The following is a 17,557-nucleotide window of genomic DNA, read 5'->3' as shown; positions in this document are numbered from 1 at the left end:
CTTCTAGGAATATACTAAATAAGTGGTTGAGTTTGTTTCTGTTCATCATTTTATTTAATGTGTTTTTGTTCTAGTCTATTGTTTTTATACAATATTTATATTTTCAATTGTGAAAGTGAAAGAACTTATAAGAAAGTATTGAAATATATCGAGCAAACAAACAAACTGAATGGGACATAGAACAGCAATATTAAATTATAAGGCAAATTCTGATTATATATAATGAAATTCCTGAATGATATGAGCAAATCAACTATGGAACGAATTACTAAAGGAGATGGTGGGCTGTTCTTTGTTGGAAAATTCAAGCAGAAGATAAGAAAAGCAGCTTTTGAGGATAATTTAATCTGGATTTCTAGATGGATTGGGCCTTATTGCTTATTATATTATTATTATTTTATATTATATATATTATATTATATATTATATATATTATATATATATTATAAATATTATATTATTATATAATTATAGTATTATATATTATATATTATACAGCAATATAGCAATTATATTGCTGTAAAAAAACAAGGAATATATTTTGTATGAAATTGCTAAGGTGCTAATCAGCTTTGACATATTATTTAAACACAGTGCAGGTATTTGGTCATTTTAATGCAAATTATATAGTAAAACATTTATAAACTACTTCCTGTCGAAAGAAACTTTCTGGCTGTTTTTGTGTGGGACCTAGGACAGTGTTTTTCAAACCTGGCCATTTTAAAATGAGTTGACTTCAATTTTCAGAATGCTGGATGGGAAATCACACATCTTAAAGTTGCAAAGTTTGAAAAACATTATCCTACAGCTTCTTAGAATGGCATCAGTTATATTTAGCAATATGGGGGGGGGGCGCAATGGCTCAATGGTTAAAGACATTAAGCCTGTCATCTGGAAAACTGGAAGTCCAGGTTTGAGCCCCAAGTGCTATGCGACAGAGTGAGGTACCATGACTTGTCCCAGTTCCTGCCCATCTAACAGTACGAAAGCATGCAAATACACATAGATAAATAGATACCAGGGGAGGTAACAGTGTTCCATGCACCTGGAGTATAGTCATGCTAACTATACACAGAAGAATCTTCAGATAATAGTTAATTTATTATATTTTGGGTTTTAAATAAATACAGTTTAAAAAGTAACTTACTATTTTCAGAGGTGGAAGCCCAACTCTGCCCCATGTGAAAATGATGGGCTGAAAATACTGGCTTCTTCCAAAGTTGTCATTATACTCTAGTAACTAGTTTGCTCCTTTTGAAAAATCCCCTATCAAAGGTGAAGTACTGTAGAGATTTCCCTCCTTCTCTTTTTCTTTTTTCCTTTTAATGGTTAAATTTGCTTTAGGGGCAGGTTATTCTCTGACCGATTTATTAGTTTGAAAATGAACCAACATTTTTTATTTTTAAATTAATAAATCTATATTGTACAAATAAGATCCAAAACGGGTACAAAATTTTGTCAAATTTTTTTTACAACATATAAAAACATATTTGTAACTGAAAAAGATCAAACAAAAGCAACTGTACATATTTTAATTGCTTGATAATACTGCAGAATATAAAAATGTCCATAATTAATGTAAAAAAAGAGCAGTCCCCTGGAAATAACTTTAACATATAAAAAATAAAATAAAAAAATAAAAAGCCTTTGCATAAAACTTTCACAGATGCAAAGGGAAAGAGAGAGAACATTTTTTAATTTTAGAATCAGATTCTTGAAAGTCTGTAGCTTATGATTTTTACAGAAGAAACAGAAAGTATTACTCAGAGGAGTATATAGAAGTGTGTGTGTGTGTGTGTGTGTGTGTGTGTGAGAGAGAGAGAGAGAGAGAGAGAGAGAGAGAGAGAGAGAAAGAGAGAGAGAATTAGCTCTTTATACAAGCATCACTTGTTTCAATTGGGAGTTGGTTAGGGAAGAGTTTCCTAATGTAATGAAACATGAGAAGGAAGGACCAAAATAGTCTGAATAGTATTTTGTTCTGAACAAGGATTATTGGACGAAAAAAAGAACTGAGAGCATCCCAGGAGACATTTCAGTAAAATAAAACCTTGACAACATCTGTCTGTTCTTTTATTACCTATGGTTAAATTAAACTTGGTGTGTTCATTCTTCTGAAGAGCATGTACTTTGAAAAGAGACCAATTCCAATCATTAATAAGCAGTTACTTTTAAAAGGCTTTAAAACTGTCTCTTACTTTCAACAACAACTTAATGTTACTTTCTCATGTAAGGTCAAACACATTAAAGTTTGTGATTCTGAATGACGAAGTATAACTCATTTCCAGTTTCAATGTTGAAAGATGTCTTTATCTTAAGACATTAATTCCTAATACCTGTACATTGGGATGCAGCTATCTATGCCTATAAATGTTAATGAAATTAGGTCCCAAGTGATTAATACATTTGTACATTTTTTGAAATGTACAAATCAATTTTTTAAATTTATTGAAAAGGTCAGTCTTTTTGCGTAACAACGGAAAAGGAGGTGTGTGCAAAACTCTATGTACTAGTCAGGAGAATCCTTGGCCATTCCAAAGTAATTCGTCATTTCCAGAAATAAATTTCACAGCCAGAACACATCTGGAACAGTACTTTCTGTTCCAGAAAATGTAGTTCCAGAAAATGACAAACTGTCTTAGAAGAACAGGGTCTGCATATTCCAGGAGGAAAAAAATGGAACTTCTGAGGAACATCAGAACATTCTCTGACTAGAACAAAGTTTTGTACATGGGGAATTTTTGACAGAAAGCCTGTGAGAGTACTAGAGCAAGTAATAATTGTGCAACAGGGTTCAGACAATGCCCAGTGATGTTATTATACAATACCATATTTAGTTAAATGCAATCTATGAAACTATGTGAGAGATACTATTCAAGACATTTTAAGAGGCTACCTGGACAGACATTTCCATGCAATGTGGAATATTCTCTTAATAGAAATGTTTGATAAAGCACTGGATTTTTAAGAACCACAAAGTACTATTTTGTTTACCGCTGACTGGGACCATCATCAGAAGCATGAAGGGTGAGATGGAATGACTATAATTGAAGCCTCATAATTTTTATGTACATCATGATACATGCAGAAAAGCGGCCGCGTTTCGATTTCATAATAACATCTACAGATGACACGTCTTCAGCCCAGTGCATGCCTTTGGTTATCACCATATAGACTTCAATTATATATCTCAGGTGGTATGAATTTGTAAAGTTTTAAATATATTCAGATGAAAATATTAGCCAGAAAATATTTAGTCTCAAAAGAAAGCATATTGACTGTGAACAGTTAGCAGACCTCATGTGTACGCCAAGGGTGAAATTCAGCAGATTCTATCTGGCTTGGGCGAACTGATAGCGGCGGCTATGGGAGGATCCGCCCACCCGCACGGATGTCATGACATCCCTTTTTTGCAATGATTTTCAGCCTCTGTGCATGCGCAGAAGGCTTTGTGCATGGGCAGATGATGGTGTGTGTGGGGCACACGCATATTTGCAAATCGGTAGGGAAGCTAAGTGAATTTCACCCCTGACACATATGTACTACATACACGCATTTCAATGAAGAATTTGTGAAGTTCAATGGACTTAATCTAACTTCAGATTTTTAGGGCACATAATCAATGAATAAAATGAATTGTTCTCCAGAATATTATATCAATTTCCTTAACTTTCCCAAGTTTGATTTTCTTTAGCTGTATTGAGGCAGCTAAAGTTATTGTGGAATTATCTATTTTAGCTTTTTCTATTTTAAAATCCATCTCTTTATTCTTTCAAAGCCTGTCTATACTTCTTTTGGTGAATATAATTGTATTCAACCACGTAACTATTACACCTCATTCCAGTGTGCCTCTAATAAGCAATCAATTCTACATTTATGGATTATATAATTATTTACCCTTCATTTCACAGTGAACTCTTATAATTCAGCATTTGTCAAATATAAAGCCTGATTCTTAATGTACTTGCACTATTAACATGGTAATACTGAAAGCTAAATGAGTCAGGAAAATAGCATTGCCCAAATGGGTTCCTATAAGGCCAAAAGTGAAGCTGGTTATAGCATGGCACAGATGGGTCGGATGGAAAGTGCCAAATACTTTGTTCATCAGCATTTTTATTTTCAGGATGTTGTTGTTGTTATGACATGCCTCTATCTTTTAATTGTAGAAAGAGGCAGACAGGCAGGCAGGATATAGCAGCCTACTGCTATTTATTTGTACTTATTTTATTTAATTTATTTATGTCTTCAGGGTCAATCTGATCTCAAGGAAGTGAAGTTCCATAGGGCAGATAAAATGAGAGAAAACTCTTTCATCATAGATCCTGCAATACAACATTCCTTATGAGACCCATAACACATTTCTTATACCAGATTTCATGGAATGGGCAGAAATTTCCAGAAATAACCCAGCCCTATGCCATGAAAGGTTTTATAGGTGACCATCAGGACTCTAAATCTCACTGATGGTCACCTATAAAGCCTTTCATGGCATAGTCAATAAAGCAGTCAGCAAAGCTCAAAGAGTAGAGGTATAGGTGTACATGAAGGATACTCATAATTGCTCATGCCAGAGCATTTTAAAGCAGCTGCAACTTTTGGATAGTCTTCAAGAGCAGGCCAAAATACAGACATTGCAGTAATCTACTCAGGAAGTGACTAAGGCATAAATGATTATGAGAAGAACCTCCCAATAAAGAAAAGAGTGTAACAAGCACACAATACATAGCTGTGGAAAAGCCCTCTCAGTCATGGCCGCCATCTATTCTTTGAACAGGAGCTGTACGTCCAGGATTCCCAAAATACCCAGTGATTTTGTTTAGGGCAATGTCATACCATCCAAAACAACCTTGAGATTAGTTTTGCTAGGGATGAGCTTGAGAATGAAATGCTCCATTCAAAACTAGGCAACCTTCAGAAACTGAAGTAGTTGAGTTGCTTTCTTGACTTTTGTTGTGCAACAGATCAGAAGCTTCCAAAACTCCCAAGTACTTGTACCTTTCTTCTGGTATTACTGCTTTTATCAATTCTTCATTATTAAGTTCAAATTCATCATCTTCAACCATTTTTCCTGCCTTATCAGCAATTGTTTCACATTTGTGAATGCAAAATTGAATTCCAATGTATTATTATCATATCTGTGGAGATTGTCTCAGTTTCTGAAAAAAGTCATTGATATTGCAATACCAGGTGATACACGAATTAAAGAGAAACAGCTAGAAAAAATAACGAAATATCATGATTTACAAATTGAAGTTGATCAATTGTAGAGGAAGAAATCAATGGTTGTACCAATAGTAATAGAAGCCCTCAGAGCAATACCCAGAGGGCTGTCTTGATATATGGAATCCTGAATTTATTAGACCTGAATATTCTGATATTGCAAAAATCCACTCTACTCGGAACTGCCCAAATATTTAGATATTACTTTAACAGTTCTTAGGTCTTTGGTTAGAACCTGAACCTTTACATTTTTGCCAGTGCCAGACTTTGAATCAAATTGAAGGTTAAACACCACCACCACCACCACCAACAACAACAACAACAACGGCTATAAACTTTTTATAAATTGCATCAAACTCCACCACCCCCAGGGAAACAAGCTGAAATTCTCTAGGCCCATAACTACAATCCCAGCGCAGCCATTGAGTCCAACTGATCATAGAATCAAGCAACAATCCTAAAATGATTCACAGAGCCCAAGTTAACAAACAAGGTCCTGTATCCAGTAATCTGTGGAATAGTATCTTTGAATATCAGTATGTATGAATTCAGCAGCATGCAACTGCTAGTTATCAGATGAACACTGAATCTTTTGTCCAGAAAGCAAAAATAGGCACGCTACTTCATTATGCTTAGCCTATCATAATTAAATGATAATTCTAATTACACATGCCTTTAAATTGGGAGAAAGAAGAGAGGAAAGGAAGAAAATAAGCTTTTAATTTTCTTTCCTTCCTTCCTCCCTCCCTCCCTTCCTTCTGTAAATTCTGGAAATTGGTGTCATAAATCTGAAATAAAGCTCTAGTTTTCTTTCAGGTCTATAGCTGAAATAACCATATCTGGATTTATTCTTATTCCATGCAAAAATAACTCTTGTTTAGATTAATTAGTCAAATTTTGTTCTTTATTATGTATCTATGTGATGGTATTTTATGAAAAAAGGGCTATGTTTCCTTTCATGCTTCACAAAGTTTCTTTTTTCCCTCCTCCATAATGCAAGCTTACAAATTATGGTAACTGGACCATTTGTGCAAGTTTAGGATTGTCATTGCATCTATCTATCTATCTATCTATCTATCTATCTATCTATCTATCTATCATCTCTCTTCTCTTTCTCTCGATCCACCCACCCACCAACCTACCCACCTACCATCTCTCTAATCTACCGCCCGACTGACTGACTGACCACCCATCTCATTCACAGTGACTCTAAGTGGCATACAGTTAAAACTTTTATGTCAACTGGCATAATTGTAATTTTAAAAAAAAGATTTTAAACCCTCAAAAATTGTAACTATGCACACATATTGAAAATGAAAAGAAATTAAGGCTTCACCGATACTTTCTATTTCTCTAAGATGGAGGATTTATGTGGTGTTTACTCAGATTATTATTTTTGAAGTGTATAAGAGCTTATTTTAGCCTCATTTGTAAGAACTATAACCTCAGACATATAAATATAATGTACACCAGTTTTGTTGCACCAACAAGTCCAAAACTTTAATTATATCAATGCCAAAAATAATCAATTTCATTCTGAACAGATTTTAATTCTAATGGCTATTTTAAATAAATCTGGAAGAATATGAAACAATATACATATAATGTAGAAATAGTACTATAGCTATTTTGATTTACTAAACCATTGGCTATTTTGCAAAAAAACAAGGCCTTCTATTGGAAGTTATTTCACAGCAATTTTCTCTTTCTGATAAGGAATATACATTGCATTATTTCATCTACTGAAATTAGGTGTCTACACATAAAAACATGTTGGCAACAATACCACAACTGAAACATTTTACTTCTGTTAAAACGTGCTATTCCTCAGGCCTGCTCATCTAATAACTTTTACATAGGAGGCAAATGGCACAAAATGACTCAGATATGTTACATGTAAACTTACCTGCCTTCAGAATGGCAGCATTCTTCATAAAAAGAAAAATATGGGTTAATCTTATACATGAAGAGTGGGCTTATATTTCAAGCATTGGCCTTAAAAAGCCAAAAAATGCCAACCATGTTCGAAAAAAAAAAAAAAAGATCAGCATAAAACATACATAAGAACATTTGGGAGAAATGTTGAAATTTTGAATTCTGTATTTGATTCTTCCACAATAAATTCTAACAACTCTTGTTCTTTCTCTAGAATAATTTTGCGATAGGAAGTGAAGATATGATTAGGTAGATAAAAACATAACATTGTTAGTTGGTCACTATCATACATTCAGGCATAAATATATACAGAGGTCTAATCTAATAGATCTAATTTTATTTTTGTATAGAAAAACCACAAGTGACCTGTTATTCCTTCTAAAACAATAAATAATCATCCTTTAAATGAAGTATGTGTAGAAAGGAAAACATATTGATTTTATTTATTTAAAAAGTGGGAACATACTAAGTTCTAATAATAGGAAAGACAGTAAGATGCAAATAGTGATATTACAAATTCTTTGTAAACAAGAATATCCAATTATAATACTATGAATGACATGCTTTACAGTGTATAGGTATGATTAAAAATATTCCCAATCACATTATATTACTGGGAAAGGTCCCAGAATTTTTTCTACATTCTTCACCATATGCCTTAAATGATTTGGCAGGCTATTATTTTAACATTTCATTACAATTTAATTCTATCCTTTTCCTTTATATTTATTTGAATATAGATGCATTATAGCATCTGATCAAACAGACCCTAATATCCAAAAATAGTCTTTCAATGCTTCAAATGCAAAAAGTCTTCTAGCATTTCTGCAATGGAATGATGATACTGAAACATTTTTCCCCTTTCTATTTCTCTGAATCAAAGCCACAGAATTATGTTTTGTGGTAAGCAGCTTTTTGTCTTTTAAAAAACTTGAAACCAAGGCATTACTGTCATCAACCAACATGCAATCAAAACCCCCTATCTTTTTATGTTAATGTTGTAGTGACCATATGGACTCTTTTGATCCCCTTCCTCCAGGACAAATATGAATTTGTGTTAATACAAAAAAGCTATAAACAAACAAACAAACAAAAAATCATAGAATCAATGGATCCTTATTTGTAGGCCATGAAGGCCATTTCTGATCCTTTTGTCAGAATTCCCTGCCAAAATATTACATTTTTTTCTCCTGAAATCAATGTATTCTGATAAACTCAGCAGACCTATTTCAGTTTTTTAAAAATCCAATAAAATCCCCTTCAAATTTGGAAGTAACTATGCTTGGAACAAGCTACATTTATGCAGCTTCAGAATTAGAGACCTTAGCAAAATTATTTATATTCCTATCCCATTTGAAATTTATTGCAACAAGTTTTTTAACAAGCAGACATTATAAAAACGTACATATATTTTAATTTATACACAGAACAGCTTACCTATTAATGTAACTGAGAGCAACGTATGTGGGTTGTTGTAATTCTTGTTTTTCTAACACACGTGGGTCTGTATCTGGAATTCAAAGTATACAAACAGATTTTGTTGACTTACATCATGCAATTAAGCACACTTGAAACCTTTTTTCTCAACTAACATCAGTGTGGACAAAGACACAAATGTATTTCTCATCTACCTACTTTGATAACCGTCATTAGCAATGAAAGGGAGTATGTGCAAAAAAGGTCAAGAATGCAAAACTATTTGACTATTTTTTGTATTAGCAGATGTTACTGAGAGATTTACAGTAACATTATTACATTGCTTATTACAATGTTACATCAAACAAAATGTAATTAGCGATTATCTAAGATGTTTGACTCTTAATTTGGCATTATTGCTTCTGATGGTGTTCAGAATTTGCAATAGTGCATTACTTCTAAGGGAAAATTTAAAGTAATAATAAGATTCTTTATTATAAATATACAACATAAACTGTAATAATTATGTGATGGTAAATAATAATAATAAATTAAGCCACACATTATTTTCCAACCCCTCTCTTTATTTTCTTCTTTCCTTCCTCTCCCCTCCACTCCAGTTGCAAATTCCCCATTTCCCTCTGCTATCCTTATTTCCCCACAACCACCACATTTGCATATGTAAACTAGACCAATTCCAGACTAATGCACAGCTCAAACACGGTTTTGTTTCTGCTGCCAAAATAGCCTTTTGATTTTATAATCTAAGAAGCGGGAGCTGAGAAACCACATCTGTTAAATCCCAATCAAGTGTGTGTGCTCATCTTAACATTTATCCTCTTAACTATGGAATTCTTAGCAGCTTTACTTTACAAATATTTTCCTTTGGTTTAAACACTTATCTAACTTGCTCAAAATGTCCCCATGAATCAGCTCCTTTAGATTTCCTGCCCTTCAAGCCCAAACTTTATAAAGATTTCTGCTTTTCTATTGTATAGAACCCTTCTTTCTTGCAAAGCAGGTACCCAATGATCATTGAATAAAGTTTGGTCATTTCTCCTCAGTAGTGAGCTCCTTTCTTTAGATGAAAATTCTATGACAGTTTCAAGTGTCAAAAGTTTTCAAGCTGCAGAAAAAGCCATATAATTTTTTAATAATGAACGGAAAAAGCACAGTATCATCAGCATATATAGGATTCCTAAAAATAGCTATATGGCCAAAACAACCAAGCCAAAAAGCGAATAGCTGCCCCATACTGTTTCAGTATATTATAAAATGCATTTCTATATTATTGAAAAATTGTACACCTGATTCCGCTAAAGAATTTTTAGTTTGGTTATCCATAGATTGGTGTGATTTTTTGGGAATACTTGAAAAACTCTTTTTTCAATGAAAGTAAGAATCTTCAGAGTTTTTATTGGAATACAGATGGAATTGCATTATTTGTTCCACTAATGAACAAAGTGATTATATTTTTAACTAAAAAAATCTGCTTCAGCTAATGAGACAGAATAGTCTAATTTAAAACCTCTTCCAAGAAAGAAATGCCACTTTACTTGCTTTATTATTATTTTTAATATTATTTTCAGCTCCAAAAGATTATCTGTAGATTACTATCTAAAACTTAAAATTAAAGTGTAAAATTAATGTGGTCCAATGGCACATTCCCATTTGAAAATGGAAAACAAAGAGTAAAATCATTTATCTCCAAAATTGATTTGCCAGTCTGAAAGAACAACTATTGTAATAAAAGCAAAACTTGTGTGCTTGTCTTATCATTTTGCAACACAAATGCAAAGCAGAGTATTTGAAGCCATAAATGTGATTTGTACTGAATTGGACCATTATATACATATAATCTTAATTGATGTCTGTTTCAGCAAACTGGTTTTGAGAAAGTATGTCATCCTTCTGTTTTTCATTTGTTGGACCTCAACATGAACTGTGTCAGCTATTTTAGGGATTTTCATTGGTCATGTTAGAAATTCTCCACAGAGTTACAGGGCTAAGAAATTGCACACAAATACTTTGAAGCTTGAAATCCTCTCCAGGTATTCTTTATTTCTGTTTTCATTGTCCAAGTGAATACTGTAGGCCCGTAGCAAAGGTTAACTGACTTGTATAAACCAAAATATCTGAACACGAAGTTGATAATCTCTGCTCTAATGGAAGACAGTCCATTATTAGCTGACAAAATGAGAAATTTTACAAATTTATGATTGTACAAGTAGGATTTTTATTAAACTTCTTTCACCAATTGTAGTTTTGACTATTCTATATTTTGGCAAATACCAGATTGCAACAAACTCTCAAATATTTTTCAAAGACTCTGATTCTGGTATTCTTTCAGGGATAAGTGACCTATTATATTCAAATGTAATTAAATCAAAAGCACCTTACAGAGACAGATACTACAGAGAAAAAGAAAGACTATATCACCCCCACCTATTTTTTTAACCAGGTTATAAATTTCAAGGGTTTGTAGGATAGTTTTAACATATACAACTGTAAACAAAAAGAAGAAAAATCAGCATGCAGTTAATGTGCCTACAAGATCATATTGCCAAAATTTAGCAGTAAATTATTAATTTGTTTGAGTAATTTTTCTTCCAAAAGGAGAATTCCAAAAGGTCCAAAAGGAGCATTACATCATTAGATCTATAAACTAAATGAAAACCCCACATTTTTGTGGTCATTATATAATTGCCATACTATTTGATTTCAGATACAATGCAGGCATGAAGTTTATATTAAAACTGTAGTGACTGCTTCTTTAAAAATATAAAGGTTATGGTGATCATTGTGTCCAACTAAAGATGAAGATGAAAAGGACAAAAATGATTATTCATAAAATTATTTAGCATTTTTTTGCTCTTTGAGTAAATGGATTAGAAATGTGAAAATATCTAAAGCATTTAGTTCCCAAACTTGAGTGTCTGGAATTTGATGAGCCAGCAAAACAAAAAGAGCACATGAACGATCATCATCATCATCATCATCATCATCATCATCATCATCATCATCATCAACAACAACAAATATATATTAAAAATCCCACCTTCGTCAGTCTAGCATATGAATGTATACACTTTTTAATCTTCCAGCACAAAAAAGACTGCCTACCTACAATTTTTAATGGCATTGGTATAAGGTCTGGAAAGGTTACCAGCAAATGACTGTCTATGGGAAATACCAGCAATGGCCACATTAGGAGCTTCCCAGGGATTTCCTGCCTTTTCTCTTGTTGACATCCTTGCTTATATCCTGCCCCTCCTCCTCCATAAAAGATGGCTGGTCAGAATGCCAAGTACATATCTCTGCTCCTATTTCTCTCATTACTAGATTTTCTCTGTTGTGGACTATGTTACCACCCATTCTTCCTGTGTTTATCCTTTTATACTTATTCATACATGCCTCTTTCTCTGGATCCTCTACCATATTCTTTGCACTAAGTTTTCACAATAATTACCAGATATCTGTTGAATGCCAAATCTGGTCTCTGCTTCTCCAATTTGCAGTATGTTATCATACAGAAGCAGAAGTAGTAGTAGTAGAAGGAAGAAGTCAATTACTGAAAAAACTTTCATACAAGATACAAACTGGCTTAATAAATAGCCTAAAATAGATATATAAAAATGCTAAATCCAGGCTTTCAGCTTTTCTTAATTAGGTACCCTGTTTTCCCCAAGATAAGACATCACCTGATAATAAGCCCAATCGGGCTTTTGAGCGCATGGCAATAAGGCCAAGTGCTTATTTCAGGGTTCAAAAAAATATAAGACAGGGTCTTATTTTCGGGGAAAAATGGTAGTATAATTAACTTAGAGTAGCTAAACACATTCATATGAGATACAGGTAGCCCTCAATTTAGCATAAGTGAGGCAGTTATTAAGTGAGTTTTGCCCCATTTTATGACCTTTCTTGCCACAGTTGTTAAGGGACTCACTGTTAAATTAGTAACACTGTTGTTAAATGTGACTCCCCCATTGACTTTGATTGTCAGGTTACAAAGGTAACCATGATCCCGAGACACTGCAACTGTCACGAATCACTTGCCAAGCATCTGAATTTTGATTACATGACCATGGGGATGCTGCAATAGTTCTAAGTTTGACAAACGGCCATAAGTCACTTTTTTCAGTGCCGTTGTAACTTTGAATGCTCACTAAATGAACGGTTGTAAGTTGAGGATTACTTGTACTTCGGGTGTCTTAAATATATCTGCAGATGAAAAATGTTTTCTCAACCTCAAATCAAGATACTTTCCAACTCTGTTGATCTGAAGATCTGTCTTTGGGAAAAGCCATACTTTTAAATTAGCATCCACAAATAAATGCATTTGAAAACAGCCACAACTCTCATTTATTCTAATTAGGTCAGTCATTGACCACCTTAAACCACTTGCTTCCTGAGTTAGTGTTAACAGGTCATTATTTTATTATTTTCATTGCAATATTAAGAACTTGTACACTACTCTTTATACTGTTAATCTAACAAAAGTTTCAATGTTGACCAAGTATTAAAGCAGCAAAAATAGATCTTTAACCATACAGAAAACCAAGAGAGCTGTACGTTAGTCTCCCATTGTGTATTTTAAAATGTTCACCTTTGAAATATAATAATTTAAATTACTGATTTATTTACAGAATTTGAATAAGATTGATTTGATTTGACTAATTAAGTTTTCTTCATAATCTGTTTTAAAATCTGAGGTTTTTCCAAATAAAAAAACTAATTGCATGACCATTTTGCTTCTAAATGTGAGTGGAGGTGGTTGGTACACCACCAGAGAAGGCACCCCCTGTCTCCCCTCCATTTAATTTTTTTATAATTGTAATCATTTTTTATAATTATTAAATGTTTATGTTCTCGTGATGCAAGACAACCTGAACCACATTGTAAGAATCAGTCACCTGTACCACTAGGTGGGCAGCAAATAAATTTAATCAATCCATCAATAAATAATAAAAAGATATGTAAATGGTTTAATTAACTTTTTTTTCAAAGGAATATTTCTCCTGTTTTTGTGAGTGCAATTTAGGAGGTTTAACAAGTTCCTCTCTATAAACTGCCTGCATTCTTCTCCAACACTAATCACATGACAATGAAGTCACCTATCTTCTGGCGAACTGGGCAATGCAAATTTCTTTACCACGCAGTGTTCAATTCACCTTCATGGTTCTGCCTACTCAGCTCTCCAGTTTTATTTTATGTACTTAGAAGAGCTGCGTCAGCTGCACTGCAGAACAATCTGAGGCCACTCATATTTAAACTTCATGATAAAACATGCAGCTTCCTTAGAAAACTTGCCTGGTGCCTATTAGAGGAAAATGGCATCTTTTTAGTGTGGTTTTAGTTAAGTTGCCTCCTGAGTTATTTCTAAATCTAAAGGCAGAACATTTACAATGGTGTATTAATATAAGGATAGATTCTGCAGTTGACCATGATGCAATCCAATCAATTATGGATTGTTTTTATATGTTTGCATATTGGGGTTAACTAATTTCTATTGATCTTTTTACCTATTTTGAATCACCCAGAGTCAGTGAGATAGGCAGCCTTGCAAATCAAATTAATAACAACAACAACACCTAAGACTTAACAGTTGTTGATAAGAAAGAAAAAGGCTGGATAGAGGATGTGGCAGTGCCTGGAGACAGCAGAATGAAAGAGGAAGAACTGGAGAAGATAACAAAATACAAAGACCTACAAATAGAAATAAAATGACTATGGCAAAGGCAAGCAAGGGTAGTGCCAATAGTAACAGGTGCTTTGGGAGCAATCCCAAAACAACTGGAGCACCACTTGAACACAATAGGCATTGACAAATTTGCCATTAGTCAATTGTAGAAGGTGGTTTTACTTGGAACAGCTTCCATCCTGCAATGATATCTGTAACACTGTCAAACATCCAGATTTGCCTATCCTAGGTCCTTGGTAAGGACGCAATAGGTAGACAAAAATGCCAAACCCAATCTGAACACCTGGCTGACTGTGCAATGATCAATTATAATAAAGAGGATAATGATTATGATAATGTCACAAATATTCCTAAATTTTGGAAATTTTGGAAAAGGACAAAATACTGTGTGGCAAAAAAATTGCATTTCCCTTCTAGCACTTATCAAATATAAAGAAAGAAAACTTGCCTTTGCAAAGTCTTCCTAGGATAATTTTCTTCTTCTCTCACTCTCTCCCTCCCTCCCTCCTTCTCTCTTTCTCTCTCTCAAATGGCCAACCAACTCACAAATAGTAACTAATGCACAAATAAAACTCCAAATAACCCCATAAATTCCTATCCCTCAGACAACAACAATCAAACAAACCACTTGATGAGTTTCATATCACTCTGGGGTCCCCATATCTATTGGCAAAACCATGTCTTCACAACCTTTTAAAATAAAACATCAAGATAAAGGCCAATCTTATTTCAATGGGGATGTTGTTCCACGGGGAAAGAGCAACAACAGGGAAGGCCCTTCTTCTTGAAGATCTAGATGGACCTTCTTAAGAGAGGAGATCTATAAGATACCGTAATTTCCCACTGTGGTGGGTTGGGTAGAGGTGACTGGGAAAAGATGGTCCTTCAAATAACCTGGTCCCAAGTCATATACTAGAAGGCTTTAAAGGTTGATTGGCCATATGAGAAAGAGAAAGAGAGGAGTGATGGAGAGAGTGAGAGAAGGACAAGATCATTTTAGGAAGACTTTGAAAAGGCAAGTTTTCTTTCATTATATTTGACAAGTGCTAGAAGGGAAATGTAATTTTCTTTGTGGCACAATATTTCGTCCTATACAGAAACTCAGGAATATTACAATTATCCTGTTTATTATTATTATTAATCAGCATCTTGCATTGAATCCAGAAGCAAATTGACAACCAATGCAGCTTCCATATAAGAGATGATGTGTGGGTGAATCTAGACTTACACAAAATTATGCAGGCTGCCAAAAGCAAATTGCTTTTAAAGGGCAGCCTCACATTCAGCACATTTTCTATGAAATTCTCATGGTTAGAGGATCATGTTGTTGCATTTATTAATATAAATATTATCCTATCTTTCACTATACAACTGTTTCTCCAACAGCTAGCAGCTGCCCTGAAATTAAATCCCAAAGTCAGAGATTGGAAGGGTTTTTTTTTCGACAAGACTAAGAAATATGGACAGTCAGAGAAGTATTCAAATAAGTAAGTATGAGAATACCACAGCTGTAGTAGCTTCTATGACAGGGGTGTCAAACTGGCGGCTTACAGGCAGGATGTGTCACATGCAGGGTACGCCCACCCCAGCTCCGCAAAACGAAAAAAAGTCCTGAGATGGTAACGTGAGGCTGCGAGTTTGACATCCATGTTCTATGACATCTAGAAATAAAGAAATGCAAAAGAAATCCTCAACCTTTGAAAATAAAATATGAAAACAAAACAATTTTGCAAAGTAAATTTCAGCACAATATTAATCAAAATTGTACTGCTATTAAAAACTTTTAAATTAGGACAAAGTGATTGTATTTTAACAATCTTCTATTCTACTTGTAGCAGACCTCCACATATAATATAATTTAAAAATGTGATTCTCTTAAACATGAGTTCTGACAAAAGACAGCCTCTGCGTAATTACAGGTTTATCTCCCTGTTTTTCTATTTATTAATTTTTTTTCTGCTTTTCATTAAATACAGGAAAAAGCAATTGCATTTGGTGAAGAATAAGCAATAGTAAATACTTATATTTATAAAGACATATACATGTACATGATAGACTAAATCAAAGCTATTTCTTTTTCAAGCCAGCATTAATTTAACTGGTGCTGGTCCTATGCTGACATCTTGTGGTTAGCAATTCTACAACATAGAAAATAGAAATACCATTTCTCACCCACACAAAAACATACCATTTACTCACATGGCAATTTTTCCTAAAATTATGTTTTGCAAGAGAGATTTGTAATAGCAATCTATCATTATTTCAGCATTAAAGTATATATTGGCAGTTGCGCTTATTTCTTTTACAACTTTTCTAATGTTTCAGTTCAATATAAATTCATGGTAGGATTAAATCCCACTAAATTTAATTAGGTTACATTGAGTAACAAAGTTATCTTAAATAGTTGCCTTCAACACATGCATTCAAAATTTAATTGTCTTGCAGAAAATATATATATACATTTTCTTTAGCGAGAAGAATAAAAAGAAACAATACAGATAGTGTTATGAACACTACGTTGGGTGTGTTTTTATCAAAAACCTAACAATCAGAAGGTGCAGGAATCCTGGGAAATGTTTAGAAGTACTCTGTAATAGTGAATTCTAGATTTACTTATGTGAATAAAAAAACTTTAGCTGAATGGAACCTGCTTTGCTGGAAGACCAGTTGCTAGTCTTTTCATTTATTTGAAGCATCATATTGTCATCAGATGCTTTTGTTTTCCACAAGAAAGCCAATATTTTAACATTGCTCATAAACACTGTTCAAAAGAGCTGTTTTACAGTGTAAGACTTCACAAAACATAGCACCCAAATTGTTTGAAAATAGTTTCCACTGGATTTCTTTGGGCATTTAGGCTTAAAAAGGGTATGTTCTCAAATGCAGCTAAGTATCCATGAGTTATGCACAGCCATTAACAGCCTTTGGATGATGGGAGTACAATTTATACCTCAAAAGGTAACAAAAGCACAACTACATCTACTAATATATTATGTACATTCACAGTATATTTTGTTACAGTTTGTGAACTAAATTACATTACAAATAACTATGTAACATTATATTGAATAATTAGAGTATCTTTATTGTGGTCTTTTGATTAGTAATACAAATACACTTAAGTAGGGACATATTTGCCTGATAGCACAGTAGCATCAAGATGATTAAAAATTACATTTTCTTTTAACGTTCTAAGAACCACCATTACAATTGTATAATTGTTAAGCTCCTGGTTGAAATCATCACTGGGTCAGTGTTAAGGCCTATAATATTTTAAAGAATTAC

At 33.5% G+C, this 17,557-nt stretch overlaps 1 protein-coding gene across 2 annotated transcripts in view; it reads right to left on the bottom strand.

Moving 5' to 3' along the window:
- JAZF1 (JAZF zinc finger 1) overlaps nt 1-17,557 on the bottom strand; it is a 151,860-nt gene that overhangs the window by 55,045 nt on the left and 79,258 nt on the right. For both annotated transcript variants that reach the window (XR_009620931.2, XM_034402218.3), the window contains exon 2: nt 8,593-8,665. Coding sequence is in view for 1 of the 2 variants with exons in the window: in XM_034402218.3 (XP_034258109.1) it covers nt 8,593-8,665 (73 nt within the window). In the remaining variant the exon portion in view is untranslated. The remainder of the gene's footprint in view (nt 1-8,592; nt 8,666-17,557) is intronic.

This window comes from Pantherophis guttatus, chromosome 4 (genome assembly GCF_059756535.1).
Source record: "Pantherophis guttatus breed Tessera chromosome 4, ASM5975653v1, whole genome shotgun sequence".
In the NCBI taxonomy this organism is placed as follows: domain Eukaryota; kingdom Metazoa; phylum Chordata; class Lepidosauria; order Squamata; family Colubridae; genus Pantherophis; species Pantherophis guttatus.
Note: the sequence above shows the minus strand (reverse complement) of the source record. Positions and strands in the feature narration are given on the sequence as shown.